The 17,060-nt window shown below is 32.1% G+C and overlaps 1 protein-coding gene across 28 annotated transcripts in view; it reads left to right on the top strand.

The window, feature by feature from the left end:
- Nucleotides 1-17,060, top strand: part of Pde8 (phosphodiesterase 8) — a 279,303-nt gene that overhangs the window by 230,478 nt on the left and 31,765 nt on the right. For all 28 annotated transcript variants that reach the window (XM_073955384.1, XM_073955383.1, XM_073955386.1 and 25 more), the window contains 4 exons: nucleotides 10,385-10,441; nucleotides 10,512-10,708; nucleotides 10,781-10,840; nucleotides 10,995-11,049. In XM_073955384.1, the coding sequence (XP_073811485.1) occupies nucleotides 10,385-10,441; nucleotides 10,512-10,708; nucleotides 10,781-10,840; nucleotides 10,995-11,049 (369 nt within the window). The remainder of the gene's footprint in view (nucleotides 1-10,384; nucleotides 10,442-10,511; nucleotides 10,709-10,780; nucleotides 10,841-10,994; nucleotides 11,050-17,060) is intronic.

Below are 17,060 nucleotides of genomic sequence, written 5' to 3' on the forward strand. Positions count from 1 at the left end.
CGGTGGATTTGTCCCTTTAAGTACTATAAATGCCTTTAAAACTAATTAATAATCTCTTTAAGATCTTAAATACAGATTTAGTTATATTTTGTTCAAAATTATCAAGAATTTTTTACACTGTTCCACAATTGCTCCCCGCTGCATACTTACTTTTGCGATATATATGTTGGGCTTTTTGGGAATCGAACCCCACATTTTCATATGTATGCAAATATTTCACACTTGTCATTGTTATCACCGAAGACTGCCTTTGTGTCGATCATATAAAACTAATTGTTTGTTGTTTTCGATAAGTTATTGTGCCTTTTATCCCTAACACATTTTGATTTCAATGCTGCATACTAACTTTTGCGACAGACTGTATATAGAGAAACGTGAAATTGTAAACTACATAAATATGAGAGCTAAAACTAGAAGCATTTTTAGCCCTCCGTTGGACACCTGAGTCTGGCAACGCTTTCTCGTTTTATTTTGCATATTAAACTGAGCTACGATAGGGCTATTCCTGGTATCTTCATAAAATTTTGTTATCTTTCCAATTAAATACACATGAGTCCCCAGCCAGACCCACAAATTTTTAATTTAAAAATTTTGGGAACTTTCCCATACAAATTTCCTAATTTATTTGACAAAATGAATACTCTTTTATGAAATTTGTCGCATTTCTCCCTACTATTTTATTTGACAAAATAAATACTCTTTTAAGAAAATTTGTCGCATTGCACATAAAAAGGTCGCGAAAGTAGGAGATGGGTGTGAAACCAGCGGAGTTACCATAACCTAAAAAATCCTTTGCTAATAGGGTTACACTTCTATTTCAGGCAATTATACACATAACGGGACAAATAAAACCCATTACTTAGCTTTTCTTCTTTTTTTTGTGAGGCTAATTGGTTCGAATATAGGACTCTCCATATGATTTAGAAGAAAATCCTTAGGATATACCTCTTGATACCATAGTTTTTACACTGCAATAAGCTGTAAAGTTATAAAATTTACACTCTTCATTATGAATAATACCCCAAAACAAAACATAATGATCTACAATGGTAGATAAATAGCATTTTCGAGCATAGAGGCAAGGAAATAAGAATTTTTACTTCGAAGGCATATGTCCTTTTTACTAACTTAATAATATAAATTAAATTTATAGTTTTTCTGCATGTTTTTTGACAAATGAGAATTATTTATTTAAGACTAGGATCTTTTAAACATATTTTACAGCTTTTTATATGAAAATGTTTATTAAGAATACTAAGAAATATCACATATAAATAATTATATGGGTCTGGCCAGACTCATGTGTTACGCATGTGACAAACAATATAGGTGTCCAACGAAGTGGTAAAGCGGGGCTACAGTGCACAATGGGGTTATGACTTTTTTATTTATTATATATTATTCGATGAAAAACCCTAACGCACAAAATCATTTTAAAATTTGAATTTGTCAGAATTATGGGCAATTTTGTGCAGTCACTGTACGCAGATATGGGCCTTATTATAGAAAATGAACATATGCTGAATAGGGTTATGACTTTTTTACAACCTCATATCCCTGTATCATAGCGTGATGGGTTTTGCCATAAGATTACATAAAATTTTAATTATAAGGTGATTCGGTGAAAAAACCTCACGCACAAAATGATTTTAAAATTTGAATTTATCAAAATTATGGACAATCTCTTGAAGTCACTGAAAACAGATATATAATTGAAAATAAACTTTAGAGCCACATGAGATAATTAAAATGACATAAAATTTATTTCTCACTATGTTTCTTCATTTCTGAGAATCGTAAAAATGTCGTAAACGCTTTTATTAAAAAATATTATTTTTTAACAAAAAACAAAAAATTTAAAAACAAAAATTAGAAAACAAAGTGACTTTTTTCACGACTTTTTTAATATTTGAATGTAATAAACGTTATTATAGTTATTAGTGGGCTTATATTTATTCATTTGTGCAACAAAAAATAATTTTTTGAAAAAAAAACATTTTTTTCATTTCATATATTTTTTCAAAAAATTATTTTTTAAAATCGATTTGTGCGTGAACTTTTTTATATTTCAATGGAATAAACGATAGCATAGTGATTAATAGGCAAAAGTTCATTCATCCCTGCTACAGGAAATCATTTTTGAGGAAAAATGTCAAAAAGTCATAACCCTAATGCTGAAACTGAGGAATGGGGTATTGTAACTCGCAAAAAATTATACTATATCATAAATTTTGAACGCATATCCGAAAAAATCAACTGTTTTAGCACGATTCACTGAGGGATTTTTTAAAATAATAATTTGATCGGAAGCTGCGGTCGTACTGATGTAAAAAAATAAAAAAAAATGCGTTGATTAATTTCCAATTAGTGGCTTTTCAACATAATGCAGAGGTTAATGCTCAAAAAGGATGTTAAAGAATGCATTTAATTAAGTTCCTAATGTATGGCTTTTTGATTTATCCACTACATCACCCTCTAAGGGATGCTGACATTTTGAAGACTGGAAAATGGGGTTTTTTGAATTTTGTCTCTATTTTTGGCGCACAAAATATATATGATTAGAGTACTCGCGGTTACGCAATTTTGCATATATAACTCGAGAGTGTAACCTTCATAGGACCAGAGCATTTTTGTGCGTAAATTTTTCAAAAAAAAAAAAAAACATTTTTTTGTTCAAATTTCACAAGTGTCATACGATTCAGTCTGAATCTAATGCAGTCTGAATCTAATGAGCCATGGTGCGTCCAAATCCTTCAATTAGGTCGGCGGATATTCCGAAAAACTGCAAAAAATGGTTTCGTAAATATCGCGTATTAAATCGCATTTTGGATGTTTAATTTGTACCTTAATAAATAGATCGATACGCCTGTTTAAAATGTGCGAAAACTGATATTTAAAAACTATCGGGAATCTGGAGATATACTATTTTTTTTTTTTCTAAATATAGAGTGAGATGCTACATCGACGGTTCTTGATGGATCGAACGGCATAAAATGATGTATTTTGTAATGGCGATCATTGAAATTGGATGCGCATAAAATGTAAATGTACTACGTGGAAACAAGTGAGCAAAAGCTATAGGCGGGATGGGGCCGACCATGTGATACCCTACACCACTACCCCTTTGCATAAGCTTTTCACTGCTAAACATTTCTTTTAGGGAATATAATCCGACTACCACCAAAAATAATATGCCTCTTTCTCTTTGGGACCCCTATAAGCAACCAAAATTTCGTGACCATCCGATCAAAATTACGACCTGTAGCTTGATTGCAAAAAATTGAAGAATTCGATGCATTATCGACTATTGTTGTATCTCCCTTGTTTGACCACATTCGCCAACCTACTTTACACCAATGTAAACGTAATATTTTCTTCTTCCATTTACAGGCTTTGCCGTTGGAATACCACTACTAGAAGCCGATATATTCACAAAGAATAAAACTTTGAATTTGTCTCCAAATGAGTTTTTCCCCATTCCGACCCCTAAATATTATCCGACTACCAAAATCAATAGGCTTCTTCCTCTGTGGGGCCCCCATCTACCCCCAAAAATTTGTCACCATCCGATCAAAATTCCAACTTGTAGCGTGATTACAAAAAATGGAAAAATTGGGTTTATTACTGAATTTTGCAATATCTCGGTTTGCTCACTTACGCCAACATACTTTGCATCAATATAAACGAGATCTTTTCTTCTTCCATTGACGGGTATTCCTGTTGGAATACTCCAACCAGAAGCGGAGATATTCGCATAAGAAAAAAACGTTGACTTTCCTCCACATAAACTTTTCGCTTATTCCGACTCCTGAATATTATCCGACCATCACCAAACTAAATTGGCTTCTTCCTCTGTGGGACCCGCATCCACTCCCAAAAAACTCGTGACGATCCGATCAAAATTGCGACCTGTAGCGTGACTACAAGCAAATCAGAAAATGGGATGCATTACCGACTATTGCGATATCTCTGTTGTTTGAGCAGCTATGACAACCTACTTTACATCGTTGTAAAGGTGATATTTTCTACTTTCCTTGCCAGGTTTTGCATTTGATATACCTCTTAAAAAACAGAGATATTGGATTTGAAATAAAACGTAGACCTTTTCTCTAAATAAGTTTTTGCCCACTCCGACCCCTGAACATTATCCGACCATCATTAAATTCAGTAGGCTTCTTCCTCTGTGGGACTCCCATTAACCCCCAAAATTTCGTGACGATCCGATCAAAATTGCGACCTGTAGCGTGATTACAAAAAAATCGGAAAATGGGATGCATTATCGACTATTGCGATATCTGCGTCATTTGGTTACCTACGCCGACCTAGTTTGCATCATTGTAAAGACGGGATCTTCTACTTTCATAGTCAGGCTTTGCTTTTGGAAATTTTACAACTAAAGCTGTGATATTAGTCAATATAATTAAAATAGCAAAAATTGAAAATTGGGGTTTTATTTGCTACTATTGTGATATCTTCGTTGTTTGATCACCTACGAGCACCTACTTCACATCATTTTGGTATACCCCATATAGAAGCTGAGATATTCGCTTTGGAAAAAAACGTTGTCTTTTTATCCACCTAAGTTTTTTGCCCTTTCCTACCCCTAAATATTATCCGACCATCACCAAAATCAATAGGCTTCTTCCCCTCCGGGACCCCCATCAACATGCAAAATTTCGTGAAGATCCGATCAAAATTGCGACCTGTAGCGTGATTACAAGGTTTAGATGGACAGACGGACGGACGGACGGACTGACGGACGGACACACATAGCCAGACTCAGCTCGTCAAGACATTCATTTTGGTATATATGGTATGGGTCTACGACCATTATTTCGATGCGTTACAAACTTTTTGGCCAAAACCAACTTATAATACCCTCCCCACATAGTGGTGTAGGGTATAATTATGGTCATTTTAGTCGAAAACATTTTTTTCTTTAACCTTCCGTATAAAATCAGGAAATGTCAAAATTAGAATGATAATATTTTTTCCCCAAATTTTCCTCGAATTTTTGCAAATAACATGAATATTATAGCTCCGACCTTCACAACATAGGCTTCATTTTATTTCTCATTTGTAATTTTTTTATATATTTTTGTATGCATATGCGTATAGATGGGGTTTTACCCGGTATTTACCCAAAACATGGGTAAATACCAGGTAAATACCCTATTAATTTTTTTGAGTGTTTATTTGGGTAAATTAAATTTTATTTTGAAATCAAAATTTTGTTTTTCGGTCAAACAGAAAATCAAAAAGAATGCCAGATAAACGGACTAAACTTTTTATATGTCAAATCGGTCGTTGGAGTTGCTTGTGCGAAAACAAAACAGCTCTAAAAGCCGTCAAATGCCATTTGGGTATTTACCCATTTCCCATCTCTACATATGCGCTACTATTTCAAAAATATCTCTGCAAATACGTAAAATTTTGTCACAAATTTGATTTTTCGCGAGTCCAATCAGTTAACTGTAATTTCAGAATTCAGTTAACTGTAATGACATATAACATTCAAATTAAAACGTCATATCTTTTGCACGCAACGATCAAGGTTAGTTACAAAAACATATTTGGAATGACGATTTTTTCTTAATCTTTGTACCCAAAATCATTGATGTAGCATCAAAAACATTTTGGATTTTTTTTTTTTAAATGGAACACTCAATTTTACAAATTTTTGCCTGACATAAAATTTGTTTCTCACTAAGGGCCTGTTAATGTATGTCGATAAGAAAACGAATGCGGAAGAAAAACTACCAAATTTGAGTGTGTATTTCAAATTTGTTTTTTGTTTTGAAGCAAAAGCAAATGAAATAATATTTCAAAAACTAAAGTTTGGGTGTCTTTCATGCGCACACATTTTCGTTTCGAAATACATAAACTGGGGGTAATTGTCTTTAATTCTCAGAATCATAAAAATATCGTACAAAAAAAGCAAAAAATTAAAAAAAAAATCAAAGTGGTTGGTTCATGACCTTTTTCAATATTTGAATGAAATAAACGTTATTTTAGTTATCATCTATTCAAAAGGAAATAATTTTTGAGAAATCATTTCATACATTTTTTTCAAAATATATTTTTACAGCCTGTTCATGTATGTCGACCGAAAGGTTTTTTGCGCTCCGGAAGTGAAAAAAAAATCATTTTCTGTTCATGTAAACGCCTTCGAAACGAAAATCTATGCGACCGACAAGCCATACGAAATAACACGTAAACGTACACTTTTCCATTAAATTTGGGTTTATGTATTTCGAAAGGACTGTCTCTAATAGAAAGAGAATATCAAAATCACTCACTTGCTTTGTAGCTGCCGAGTAGAACGTAAACTCGCGAATAACACCGAAAATCTTAAAACAAATTTATGCAACACATTCTCGGAACAAAATAAATATTTTACGGACACGTTTTAATGGCGGTTTCATTCGTTATTTTGAAGAAATCAATTAAATAAAATAATTCAAAATACCGACACATTTTATTTTTCAAATAAAACAAATCACACATATTCCAATATTTGTATGTACCCAGTTGTTCGGGTAACTAGGGAATAACTAGCAATTTTGCTACTGGTAAACACCCCTAGTTACCGCCCAATCTACTCGCAATGTTATAGACTGGTGAATTTAACATGGGGATGTCATAGGAAGGGGTCTATTGCCCCCACACTGCATTACCAGTAACCAGGTAATTCGATGGTCTTGGAAAGTCAATTGTCCCTTCATTGCATTACCAGTAACCAGTTAAATCGATAGTTAGAAATTATAGCCAAAATCACTAGTGTGATTTGATCAGCTAAATGGGTAAATGCTTAACGTGTAACGGATATTATATCAGTTTAAAAATATAATTATAACAGTTAATCTGTATATGCGCTAACCGCGCTTTATTTAATTACATGACGTGTATATACATACATATATCACAATTTAATGTTAATCTTTTGATTCTTGTTATTGAAACTTGTGTGAATCCATGAACTAGAACTGTATATTTGGTCCTGGGAATGTTCATCTCAAGTGTCCTTCAGATAATTCAGAAGTACCTGAAATAAAATGTACAAAATGTAATGACATAATAAAAAATCTATTGTCCCAAAAATATCGATACTTACCAAACATTCTTCTGTTCTTCACGTTTGTTGTATCTTCATTTCGACGCCTCCAAACAATAGTATGCTAAGTCGACTTAGCATGTTTTCAAGTTCTTTACATTTTTACATTTTACGTCCTTTAACTTAAATTCTGTCAAATTTTGGTAATGATCGGTCAATCCGAACAGAAGTTATAAACAAATGTTTACTCAGAATAGTAGTGAAGGTCAAAGAAAACCTTAAACTTTGAGAGCTTCTCCTGCAAAACTCACTTTTCAGACTTAGCATACTATTATTTGGAGGTGTCGATTTAACAACAAATTTTTGCACATCAACGCATCAAAATACGTCTTTTATAAATTCAGAAAAAAATTAAATTAAATTGACTTTTTTTCTATTTTGTTTTCAAAAAGAGAAGTAGTAATTTCGAAAAGAGATTACAAGAGAGAAACATTGTTGATTACACTATCCATCGGTAGTCTATAAAATAGTCAATATATTACACTCCGCATTACCAGTAACTTGGGAATTGACATGGTAAGCATGGAAGCCCATTTCCAGTGACAAAATAAGGCTATAGGCTATTTTGTGTGCCATTTTTGCGTGTAAAGTAACTAGGATCAATGAGTAACTAGTTACATAACTCACGGTGTGCCTTAACCAAATTTAAATGGAAGGTGCTTACACCTGGGAAGTTTTTGCAGATTCTGAAACTACAATGCTCATAGATGAGAAATATCAAGAAACAAAAAAAAATCGCCGGAGGGATTTTCAAATAAATCGCGATTTAAATTCTCATTTGTAGGGGTTCTTTAGGTTTTCACGATTTTGCTTGGAAACCGCGAGTCGAATGTAAGTAGGCCTAAAGAAAATTCTTCACAAGATTGGCCTTTACGATATTTTCGTAGGTTTTACCGTTTTTGAGATATAGAAGTTCAATTTGAGACAATGCACTGACTGTATAGCCTCCTTATAAAACAATATCATGCGCAGTGCGCCTTAACTAACTTTTGATGAAAACCACTTACACATGGGAAGATTTCGCGGATTCTGAAACAGCAATGTTCATAGATAAGAAAAATAAAAATAAAAAAACGGAAAAAATCGCCGGAGGGATTTTTAAATAAATCGCGATCAAAATTCACAATTTTAGGGTTTTTTTTAAGTTTTCACGATTTTGCTTGGAAACCGTAAGTCGTATCGAAATGAGTCTAAAGAGAATGTTGTAGCTGTGAAAATTCTCTACTAGAGTGACCTTTAGGTTTTTACGTAGTTTTTACCATTTCTAAGATGTAGAGGTTCAGATAAAATTTTTACGTTTTTATCTTAAGCCTTCAAGATTTTGCTTGGAAACCGCAAGTCATATCAAAATGGGACTAAAGAAAATGTTGAAGCTGTGAAAATTCTTTATGATTTATTTGGATGATTTATTTGTTCCTAGGTTGCACCACTATCAAGATATATAAGTTTAATTTGGGAAATTGCAGTAATGACATTGTTTTATAAGGTGGCGATACAGTCAGTGCATTTTCTCAATTTGAACTTCTATATTTCAAAAACGATAAAACCTACGAAAATATCGTAAAGGTCGATCTTGTGGAGAATTTTCACAGCTACAACATTTCGTTTAGGCCCATTTCGTATGGACTTGCGGTTTGCAAACAAAATCGTGAAAACCTAAAGAACCCCTAAAAATGTGAACTTAAATCGCGATTTATTTGAAAATCCCTCAGGCGATTTTTTTGTTTCTTGATATTTCTCATCTATGAGCATTGTAGTTTCAGAATCTGCAAAAATTTCCCAGGTGTAAGCACCTCCCATTTAAAATTAGTTAAGGCGCACCGTGAACTATGTCAAAGTATACAATTGCTATTTCTTGAACAACTGGGTATATGTGGATTTTGTTTTAATTTCTCATTTGGCTCTCATTTATGGAACATAGTTGTACAAATGTACATTCAAATTAGTAGTATTTCGCATAGGATACGTAACGGCAGTCGCACGATAGTTTTCGAAATACATTAACGCACTTTTAGACGGAAGTGAGTGACTGCTTTCCTTTACAGGTACAGGTTTCCGTGCGACATACATGAACAGGCGGTTAAAGTCGATTTGTACGTGAACTGTTTTTAAATTTCAATGGAGTAAACGTGATTTTAGTGATTAATAGCAAAAGTTCATCCGTGATACAGGAAATCATTTTTGCGAAAAAAATTTCGAAAAGTCATAACCCTAGTGCATAAACAATCACAAACTCGCAGCTACACGTACACGTGCATATCTACTCCAAAAGTGACACATCTCAAAAAAATCCAGTTTCGAGAAAAACGCGTTTTAAGACGGCGATTGAAATTTGACCCAAGTTAAAAATATTATTACAAAAACTAAAATAACTACTACTAGCAAAGCTACCCAGATATTAGTGCTAAATTTCTGTGCTGTTCATGATTTGAAGTGTTTGATTATTCAATTTTTCCGCGGTCAAGTCACTTAACCCTCCGTTAAACACCGGAGTCTGGCCAGGCCTTTTTCATTTTATTTTGCATTTTAAACTGGGTTACGATAAAGCTATGGACCTGAGATTCAAGGTAGCTTCATGAAATTTTCTTACCGTTCCAATGAAAGAAACATGAAGTCAAAAGGATCAACATACATATCATATTCGTGATACATGAGTCTGGCCAGACCCCACCCATTTTTTATTGACAAATTTCGGAAAATTTTCCTAAATTTTTTGACAAAATTAGTACTCTTTTATGAAATTTGTCGCATTTCACCCTACCATGTCTTCAAAATTGCACATAAAACGGTCACAAAAGTAGGAGATGGGTGTGAAATCAGTGAATGTACCACAACCTAAAAAATCTCTTGCAAATAGAGTTACACTTTTATTTTAGACTATTATACACATAACTGGACAAATAAAACCCATTACTTAGCTTTTCTGCTCTTTTTGTGTGGTGGTTTGGTTCAAATATAGGATTATCCATATGAATTTACCTCTAGATATCATCGTTATTGCACTGCAATAAGCTGTAAAGACATAAAATAGATAGTATTCAATCTGAATAATACCCCAAAATAAAATATAATGCTTCAAAATGAAATATAAAGAGGATTTTCGAGCATAGAGACAAGAAAAATACGAATTGTTTACTTCATAGGCATATGTCCGTTTTTACTAACTCGATTATATTAATTAAATTTTCAGTTTTTTTGGCATGTTTTTTCACAATGTATGTAATAAATCAAGAACTAATATATTATTATTATTTTTTTTTTTAATTGCAGAGAAATGCATATGACGTTAAATATCCCACAGTCTTACCACCAAACCCACAACTCAAGGTATGTAATTAATTATTCCTGTACACTTCGATTTAATTATCATTTAATATGTATGCATTCCCCTCTTTAGGCTCTATTGGTATTTTACAAATCGGATAATATTTGCGAGGTGGTGCAGCAGGCTTGCAACCGCCAACAGCTAGAAGTAACATTGGTTAAAACGAAAGAACTTGCATTGGAAAACCTTTGCAGTGCAACGGAATGTTTTCATGTCATCGTTATAGATGCTCGTTCGCCGAAACATTTGGATGCCGAGCATATCGCAAGGTATGTAAACTTTCATAGAGGCACAAATAATTTTTTTTTTTTATAAATTATAATAATTCTTGTTGTTACTAGGTCCATACGACACATGAGTGGACACCATTTTACTACAATAATTGCAGTCGTCAAAAAGAGGTAAAAATAATATAAATTATATATATATTATTAAGCTGTAGTAAGGTTATTTTGGAAAAATGAAAATGTGAAAAAATGGTATTACAATTTTATAGCGATAAATTTGTAAAAAAAAAATTACATTTCTTCATTAATTCTTTTTTACTTTGTACAGCATGTTCGAAAGAGACGATGTGATAAATGCACTATTGGACGCTGGCGTTAATAGGGTGAGTATTTCTTTATCGTACGCTATACACATTTTGGTACTTCAGTAATAACTAGACATCGGATTTTAGCATGTTTTTTATTTTTTATCCGATTGGACTCAAATTTTGGATATAGGCGTTTTGAGGGTAAATTTTTCGATATTTGGGGTCATATCAAAAACATGCAAAATATATCCAAAAAATATGCAACAAATGTGCTAAATATGCAAGTGTTTTTTGACGAAAATCAATCAATCAATTAAAATTTATAAAATCATCAAAAAAGCATTCTAAATTAAGTTTAACATAGTTTTTTTCAGATTATTATGTTATTGAGACTCTCCAGATATTCCGCCGCAGCAATAAATCTGGACTAATAAGACTTAAATCAGTTTCCACAAGGTGAGAAAATGTCAAATAACCCAGCATTCCTATTACAACATAAGTTGGTTCCTATACAAATGTACATAATAATAATAATAATAATAATAATAATAATAATTGTTCCACAAACATCCCAGATGGGACAAGGGAGACTTCTCTCATATCAATGAGTGCACGCCGATTCATATTGGCTCAATGATATGGGACCTACTTTTTATTGCCGAGTCCGAACGGCGTGTCTTACGACACCACTTGTAGAGAAGTTTTTCATGGCTTAAATACTCAGCAAATGTCGCCAACATTACTGAGGGGGAATTTTGCCACCGTTGAAAATTTGATGTTGCTTGGCCTGGGATTCGAACCGCAGACCTTCTGAGTGCAAGGCGGACGTGCTAACCATTGCACCACGGTGGCCCCCATACAAATGTACATAGGTAATGGAAAATTGCAAAAGCTCAATCAGAAATGTCAAAATCAACGTGTCCAAATGTGGTGATAGTTTCTACTCGGCCAAAATTGTCTAGCAGAAAAACAAAGGAGCTAGAGTTAGTCATTGCAATTTTTGTTTAGATAAAAGCGCAATTTTTTTAGTTTTTGGAAAAAGAGTTCGTTTTTTAGCGCAAAATGCATGGTAGAATAAGAAAAGATAGCAGCAATACACAGCTGACTGAACTGGGTTGTAACGTTAGTGCCAAATTTCATATGACATTTTATACATTTATTTCTATTTCCATGTACATTAGGGAAATATATTTTTTGAGAAAAAAATATATTATTCGGAAAAAACCATTTCCCAGAAAGACTTCTTCATATCAATGATATGTAACCTCCTCCAAATTCGAACGATAAGCCGCGCAGTAAATCCCCGCTTGTAGAGGCGATACAACGTTTGTTAATATGTGAGGTATTTTATTAAAATTTAAAAAATAAAGCCCTAATAAACATGTGCTTCTTTGATTTCTAAAACAAAACATTGAAACAGCTTCTCCTTTTTCTATGAATTTCCAGCGACCCAAAACTTTTCTGCAAGAATTCTACTTTCTGCGAGAATTTATGCATTTAGTGGAATGATGTGGAAACATACAAATTGAAAATGTAACGAATTTTCATTCATGTTTTCCAAAATATTCAACCAAATGTGAAAAATTATTAGTTTTTTAAATTCCAATAATTTATAGACATTTCATGATTGCCCTGTGTATGTTTTTATATGTTATATGTTTTTAGTAAAATATGAAAAATTTTATGTAATATTCAATATTTTCTTAGTCTTAATTTCTAGCTCATTTGTTCCTCTGTCAGACAATTTTGGCCGAGCAAAAACTATCACCATATTTGGGTACGTTCATTTTGATATTTCTGATTGAGTTTTTGAACAAATTTGTATTAGAAAGCAACTTATGTTTTAATAAGATGGCTGGGTTATAGGAAATTTTCTAAGTGTTTTAGTCTAGATTTATTGCTGTGGCGGAATAATAATTAATAACATAATAATCTGCTAAGAAATCGACGTTTAACGGCAATAAACTTAATTTAGAACACTTTTTGAAGACTTTCCAAATTTAATTTGATGATTTTAGTTGAAAAAAATACTTGCATATTTTATTTTATTAAAATTTAAAAAAATAAAGCCCTAATAAACATGTGCTTCTTTGATTTCTAAAACAAAACATTGAAACAGCTTCTCCTTTTTCTATGAATTTCCAGCGACCCAAAACTTTTCTGCAAGAATTCTACTTTCTGCGAGAATTTATGCATTTAGTGGAATGATGTGGAAACATACAAATTGAAAATGTAACGAATTTTCATTCATGTTTTCCAAAATATTCAACCAAATGTGAAAAATTATTAGTTTTTTAAATTCCAATAATTTATAGACATTTCCTTGTTTACAAATACAACTGGCAGTAACGCTACAAACAAAAACAAATTCCTTTGTGGTTGTGGGAAAAAGTACTAGAGTACCATTTACGATTCCAGGTTCTGGAATATAACTATAATTAGAAGTATACGTTTTGAATATCCACAAATTAGATTTGAATATATTTTTTAGTGTTTAGTCTTTTATTCGGTATATACAGACATAAATTGACAATTTTTTTCTTTGATGGCATGGTTTTAGTTTAATACACTAAAAATACATAATTTTATAATATCGATCTATATTGTACGCATACAACCGCTTAATGCAAAATTGGGAAATGTTCACTCCTCGGCGAAAAGTAATGCATTATTGTTGTGCCCATCCACGATGAATAATAAGCAAAATGAAGAACACCCATTGATTAGTGCAAAATGACATCATTCAGAAAACTCACACAATAGCGTGGTAGTGGTAAAATAAGTCAAAAACCTTGGAATTGTCTACAGGAAAACAATTTTGATAATACAGTCGAAAAGTCATAACCCTTTAATTAACTTACTCGATAATTTGTACTAATTATTACAAATGCTTCGAATTATGACAGTTGTTTAATGGAGAAGTTGCTGTAAAAATTGTTTCAGCAACATTTAGTAAAAATTATCGAGTACAAGGATATAACACCTTTTATAACACATTAGTCTTGTTGTATAGGATATAAATAAATATATTAAGAAAAATATTTGCTGCAAAGATTTCAAGGAATCTTAATTTCCAAAAAAAAATCACATCTGTCCCGTGTTTTGCTTGCATCCTCATGTAAACTTTCTAGCTCTACTTTCACAATCTGATTGGCTTTTTCTGTAATTTGGGAAAATTGAGTCTTGTTGCATGCTAAATTGGTAAAAAGTAAGGAAAGGAACAAATACGGGCAATGCCAATAAAAATGTCCGGATGTCGTGCAGAAAAATCTCACTATTTTTTACACGTAGAGCACTTCTTACTTCTTTATTTTATTTAAAAGTTCGGTGTTAGCAATTACAATTTAAAAAAGTATTATTATATAACTACCACGAGTGATTTAATTATAGAAAATAATTTATTTTCATTACTATTCGTTGATCCGGACAATTTGATAATTCGGACACCGCCGAAACCAGTTGTGTAGGGATTATCGAGATTATACTGTATATATGTGTATATATATGGGAGCAATATCCAAATTATTATACTGTATATATGTGTATATATATGGGAGCAATATCCAAATCTGAATCGATTCTTGCCAAAATAAATAGGGATCGCCCAGGGACAAAAAATCTCCAATTTTTATGCGAATTGGTCTATAAATGTAACCTGTACTTAGTTTTCAAAATGAAATTACCAGATGGATAAGGGCGAATCTATGCAGATCATCAAAAGGAACTGTGGGTCTATTTCGTTTCTTTTTGCAAGTTGCATTCTCATTCACTAAGACATACTACCCTTAGGGTGTTAAAATATAGTTATCAGTGCAATCAAGAATAAAAAATTCCGTGCGGAATTTGTTTCCTTTCCTCAATTTCGCACATTTTTATTTCCATATTTATGCCATAATGAAGCGAATCTAGTAGTTTTCAACTTTTAACAAATATTGATTTTAAAAGAATTTCACTTTTTAAATTATTTTCAGTGCGGAAATTCAGAGGGAAATATTCATGATTGCCCTGTGTATGTTTTTATATGTTATATGTTTTTAGTAAAATATGAAAAATTTTATGTAATATTCAATATTTTCTTAGTCTTAATTTCTAGCTCATTTGTTCCTCTGTCAGACAATTTTGGCCGAGCAAAAACTATCACCATATTTGGGTACGTTCATTTTGATATTTCTGATTGAGTTTTTGAACAAATTTGTATTAGAAAGCAACTTATGTTTTAATAAGATGGCTGGGTTATAGGAAATTTTCTAAGTGTTTTAGTCTAGATTTATTGCTGTGGCGGAATAATAATTAATAACATAATAATCTGCTAAGAAATCGACGTTTAACGGCAATAAACTTAATTTAGAACACTTTTTGAAGACTTTCCAAATTTAATTTGATGATTTTAGTTGAAAAAAATACTTGCATATTTTGCATATTTTTTGCATATTTTTTGCATATTTTGTGCATATGCAAAATATGCAAAAAAAATAAAAAATATGAGCCTGTCATTGCATTCAGTTTTCTTCAAAACGAATTTTGGTCCAATCAGAATTTTCGTATCTTTATTAATAAAAAACATGCAAATATGCAAAATCCGATGTCCAGTAATAACTCTTGTTGGCCTATTCTGTAACTTTTATCGATTGAAATTTCTTTTGTTTTTGTAACAACTACAAAACAAACAAATTAAATTTTTATAAAATAAACAATGAGTAAAGTTGTTAAAGAGTTAGAGAATAGGTCCCTTGGTACAATTGGTATTCTTATTAAGAATGGCAATCCTAAAATGTTTTGAAAAGCGTGGCTGAGGCTTGAAAAATACCACGTATGTACCTTAGATATCAAATATGGACACTTTACTAAAACGTGAACCAATATGACTTATCTCTTTTAAAAATATCAAAGGTCCTACAAATATTTCCTCTAAAGTGTATAAAGAATGCACACAAAAACTATTGCATATTTGACAATATTTTTCCAAAGTTTTCTGTCGTTTCACCTTTTATAAATTGTCATTTATCCTGTTAGCCATCTTCCACAACACGATTTTTATTATTTTCGGTATAATTTAATTTATTATTTAATTGAGCTATCATGACCTAAGAAGTTTTTATTGAAATTATGGTAAGGTAATGCATGTTTTTGAAATTTGAAATAATGTTGTCTTTGAAATTTTAAAACAACAAGGCTTTTAAAGTGGGATGTAGTTAAATCGATCGCCAGCCTCATCAGTTCTCTTACTTCTTTGTATTGAAATAAAGAACTCTTCCCCAATTTTGCATCCACCTGTAGTGGAATACGGTATATGCAAACCAAATAGAGTAATACACATCTCAACAAAACTGGCTAAGTGAATCTTAAAATAAAAATTTAATATTTAAAATAAATACTACCATAGAAATTACATCCATATGAATGAAGGAATATTTTAAACATTGTAGTGTATTCTCTTAAACTAATCAAGTGACTGTAATGTATTGTTACGGAATTAGGGTTTGACTTAATCATGTTTAGACGTTGTTTTATTTCCCGATACGATTTGTACCAAATAAAATGAGGGTTCGTTTTAGATTACGATTCTACTAAGCTTTATTGACAGTCCAAATTACAACTCAACTCACCACCCGCTACACACCCGTATTTATACTCGTCGGCGTATGCATGGACTGTTCCAGTATCTCTCATCTAGGAGGTTCTCCAATTTTCAAATGAGATCCAAATGCACACATACAAACATAATAGATACGAGAGAGCAAAAGGGGTTAAACGCATTTTACACTTGCACTTAAAGCAAGTGTTTTGGGAGTTTACGTCATTTATTTGACAGATATTGTATGGAGTTGGCAACTTAAATGATGCATGTTTTGTAAAACATGCTAAATGTAAAATGCGTTTTACAAAGAATGACGTCACGATGTAGAAGCATAACCAAATAGTCAAAATAAATGAGAGAGAGTGATAGTTCAAAACAATTAGCTAAGCAAACAGTGTAAATCAAGACTAAAAAAACTCGATACATAGTTGTTATTGCAAAACTGATACAAATAAACTATATACTTAATAAAAATTTACGTTACCATTCAAATTCTTAAATTAGCAGA

The sequence above is a fragment of the Musca autumnalis genome, unplaced genomic scaffold (assembly GCF_047663935.1).
Source record: "Musca autumnalis isolate F117 unplaced genomic scaffold, ASM4766393v1 scaffold_5, whole genome shotgun sequence".
Taxonomy (NCBI): domain Eukaryota; kingdom Metazoa; phylum Arthropoda; class Insecta; order Diptera; family Muscidae; genus Musca; species Musca autumnalis.